This window comes from Triticum dicoccoides, chromosome 6B (genome assembly GCF_002162155.2).
Source record: "Triticum dicoccoides isolate Atlit2015 ecotype Zavitan chromosome 6B, WEW_v2.0, whole genome shotgun sequence".
NCBI lineage: Eukaryota > Viridiplantae > Streptophyta > Magnoliopsida > Poales > Poaceae > Triticum > Triticum dicoccoides.
Window position 1 is genome coordinate 3222532 of NC_041391.1, and position 4421 is coordinate 3226952.

The window sequence follows — 4421 nt, forward strand, 5'->3', positions numbered from 1 at the left end:
AGTTCCCAACACGTACTCTACCCTACTCATAGTTTTAAATAGCGCGCTAAGCATTTTAGCGGCGGACCTCTTCCAAATGCTATAGCGTGCTATAACGAAGCTATAGCGCGCTATTTAAAATGTTTGTTAATTTGTTTGGACCAAAGTCTCTTAGCACAAGACCTTTTGTAAACGCTGTAGCGTGCTATAGCGGAGCTATAGCGGGCTATTTAAAACAGTGACCCTACTCCTCGCAGGCCGGCATGGCGACGATGCCGAAGAGCACGCCCAGATCTCTTCTCCTGTTCCTCCTCCTCGCCACCCCCTTCTTCCTCCTCCCCCACCCCTCCTCCTCCTCCGCCTTCCTCATCAAGAAAGACAGCCCCCAGGAAGATACTGAGGTGGTCAACGAGGCCCACGTGGTCGTCCTTACCGCCGCCAACTTCTCCTCCTTCCTTGCCGTCCGCCGCCACGTCGTGGTTGACTTCTACACGCCCTGGTGTTACTGGTCCCGCAAGCTCGCCCCAGAGTACGCGGCGGCGGCGGCGCACCTGGCCGACAAGGGGCTCGACGTCGCACTCGCCAAGGTCGACGCCACCCAGGACAGTGACCTTGTACGCGCGCACGGCGTCGACGGATACCCCACCGTCCTCTTCTTCGTCGACGGCGTGCCCAGGCACTTCCCCTACTACGGCGAGAGGACCAAGTAAGAGCATCTCTAGCCGATCCTTGAAAAATAGAGGAGTAAACCATCAAGTAAAGTTAGTGGAGTAAAATAGAGGACGTGAGGGGCCGGAGGTTTTTTGTTTCTTCTTCTTCTTCGCCGCCGCTTCGGCAAGGGCCGTCACTGCCGCCATCAGCTTCCTAGCACGTTTGGCACCGCCAGGTGTAGAGGAAGGGCAGCCGACCAACGCCGGACATGTAGTGGCCACCCAGGTGACCTTGCTACCAGCAGTGGCAGCCGGTGTGGTGGACCGAACGGGATTTTCTATGCCTAATCTTTTCTTCGGTGCGGGCGGCGGCGATGCACCGGTGGGGTCATGGAAGGGTCTTGAGAACCCATTCTGGCGTGGCAACGGTCATGGGAGGTCATGCATGGTGGCGTGTGGGGATCCAGCAGCAGAGTCAAGACTCATGCATTTCAAGAGGGCGACTTAGTGCTCCGACTGATTCAAGATCAGACAGACATGCATAAGTTGTCCCCACCTTGGGAAGGACCTTTTGTGGTCAGTAAGAATCTCAACAATGGCTCATATTATCTCATTGATATACGTGAGCGCAAGAAATAGCATACTTCTGAGCAAGAGACCAACAGACCGTGGAACATTGCTCATCTTCGGCCTTACTACACTTGAGTTATTGGCTCTCATCATTGTATATACCTTCATTGATGTACATACCTTTTTATGATCAATATAACAAAGTTGGCATCCCCAAATTTCGGGGCCTATGTCATTTCATCTCAAGTCTTCTGAGCAAAGAGTCATTGTTGATTCGTCATAAGGTCATTCGGGGGGCTTCCTGCTCTATGCGCATAGCGTATAACCCTCTTGATCGGCTTTTATGCCATGTTAGGTCACTTGGGGGCTTCCTGCTCTACGAGCATAGCGTATAACCCTCTTCATCGACTTTTATGCCATGTTAGGTCACTTGGGGACTTCCTGCTCTATGAGCATAGCATATAACCCTCTTGATCGGCTTCTATGCCATGTTGTAGGTCGTTTGGGGGCTTCCTGCTCTATGAGCATAGCGTATAACCCCTTTTGACCGGCTTTCAGGCCATCGCTGGGTTAAACCAGCCTGTTTGCGACTTGCTACTCCACCAGGTGACCTTGAACTCTTCATGGTTAAAACGACGGCTTATGTCACGTGAGAGCAAGCTTACAGTGAGCTAGGATAAACCTACTTGTCTGTTGTAGTCTCTCCGCTATGTGGCCTGTTCATACTCTTAACAGTTAATCTTTCAATAAGACCCTGAACTAGTTAAGGTTTGAATGACGGATTTATGTCACGTGAGAGCCGGCTCACGGGATTACATGCTTTTATGCCAAGCTTCTTTGACGCAAAAAACTAGGATTATTTTCCAATTCTAGGGCTCATTCGGTTTGAAGGAACATAGGAACAAGGATTTCTAAGGAAAATTTTCTAAAAATGAATTCGGTTTGTAGGAAATACGTACGGGACAAGACGCGTTCTTGGCATTCGAATTCAATGGCGACTTCCTCATTGTTTTGGATCATGTATTCAAAAGGAGGGTGCCATCACCTCCAGGGGCGAAATTGGGCCTGGGGCAACTAGGGCTGTAGCCCCCGGCGTGGCCCAACTAGCATCCATATGCATAGTAGGAAAAAAATCAAAATATGGGATACATAGAAGCCCAGCCCCAGGCTTCACGTACTCATGTACAAGCCCATTAGCCCATCTCAATCGATCTATCAGAATAGAAAACGAATCGCGCAGTACAGGATTGACGCTTCGATCTCTGATCTGTAGCCTGGTCGTTCGTCGAACAGGGGAACGTATCTGGTGCACCAAGGCAATTGGTGCTACAGGTGCACCGGACCCTGTTGCATATTAAAAAATATTCAGAAAAATCCGTAAAAAATTTAGTGTATCAACACAACATCAATGTATGTTGTCGCAAAAATTTAAATCAAAATTCAAAACAATGCTCAAGATACAAAAATGACAAATTTGACCTCAATGTGCTAATGGGCCAAAAATGAAGCCCAACTTGTGTTATGTACTATTCAGTGTCAAATTTGTTATTTTTGTATCTCGAGCAATGTTTCAAATATTGATTTAAATTGTTGTGACAACGTACATTGATGTTGTGTCAATGCACTAGATTTTGTTTTCCGGATTTTTTCGAACATTTTTGAATGTGCAACGGGCGACCGGTGCACCGGTAGCACCAATTGCCTTGGTGCACCAGATACATTCCCCGTCGAACAGTCAATCAAGAAAGAGAAAAAACATCCCTCGCCGGACGGCGGCAATAGAGAAACCCTCGCGTCGCTCAAACGGAGATCCCAAATGGTATAATATGTTTGTTTGTTTTTCTTTTGCAAACTTTCATATAAACAAGGGAAAATTATATTTTTCGTCCTTGAACTCTCTCGAAAGTATAGAAATGATCCCTCAACTCCAAAACGGATAAATCATAGTCCCTCAATTTCTCAAACCGGATTACTTTAGTCCCTTGACTCAACAAAAGTGGTAATCTTCTTCCTCCTTCACATTTTAATTTAGCTGAGCATTTCTTGGAGAAGTTGACGAGCGTGAAGCAACAAGAGAAGGAGGTAGCCGTGGACCTTGTGTTGGCTTGCGGCGGCACACGCAGAGGGTGCAGGCGGCCAGATAGCTGCGGCACTGCGAGCCTTGTGGGACGAGCGAGGTAGAAGCAGGGCTATCGTGGCTAGCAGCACGCAGGCACATGGCTGCTTGGCCTCAACACAGGTGAACTCGTAACACAACTAAATGCTCATGGAATGCCTCTGTCATTGCCAGCGACGGCGCCATCGATGTGTCCGCATTGTCCGGTTCACGTCACAATGTCACATGTGATGGCAATAAGCCATGCATGTGGCCGCGTGGTGGCCGGGTCGTGGCGAGCGTGCGTGCACGAGGTGCCCGGGGTGAGCGAGCAGTCCGTGATCGCTAAGTCTGGCCAGCTACAAAATCGGCCGCATTGTTGGTTTGTTAGGGCATCTCCAGCCGCCCCCAGGATGCCCCCCACTAGCACTTTTTGTCCGCCGGCGCTTAATTTTTCTCCCGGCCGGGAACCCAGGAGCTCAGTTTTTGTCGGATTTAGCGAAAATTAGCGCCGGCGCACGCAGGCGAAACCCAGCCTGCCGGGGGGCTCTTGGGGGCGGAGAGAGAAGATTTTGCATGCGTTTGGCCCACATTCAGCCTCCCACTCCCTCTCTCTCCTACCTTTTTCTCTGCGCGGGCCCGCCTCCCACCTGTCGCCTCCCCGACTCGCTCGCCGCCTCCACGCCAGGAACCCGTCGTCCTCGTTCGTATCGCCGCAGCCGAAGGCCATGCCGGGGAGCTCCATCTTGGCCAGCGTCAAGGACTCGGCGGCCAGGAAGTCGTGGTCCAGGAGGCCGGGAAGCCCTGCGTCGACGAGGCGTGCGGCCGTGGTCCAGGCGGCCGGCGACGCTGTGGGTGGGCGCGGGTGGCGAGGCCTGCCACGGGCGGCCCCGGCACCGGGCGCACCGGCCACGGGCAGCCCCGGAACCCGCTGTCCTCGTTCGTGTCGCCCCGTCTTGGCCACGGGCGGCCCCGGCCATGACGAGCCACGCACGGGCGGCACCGGTCCCTCGCACGGGCATGAATGGCGGCGGCCGGGCTCCACGGGCGCGCCGGCAAGCAGCGGACAGGGCGGGAGGCCGGGCGGCGCGTGGGGCGTGGCGTGCCGGGCGCCCCCCCCCCCTCCT

General features: G+C 52.8%; 1 protein-coding gene across 1 annotated transcript; it reads left to right on the top strand.

Annotated features, from left to right (window-relative positions):
* Window positions 1–242: 242 nt before the first annotated feature.
* LOC119323613 (protein disulfide isomerase-like 1-4) lies at window positions 243–689 on the top strand. Its single transcript, XM_037597308.1, has one exon. It carries the CDS (start codon window positions 243–245, stop codon window positions 687–689), a length of 447 nt encoding a protein of 148 aa, XP_037453205.1.
* The last annotated feature ends 3732 nt before the right edge of the window (window positions 690–4421 follow it).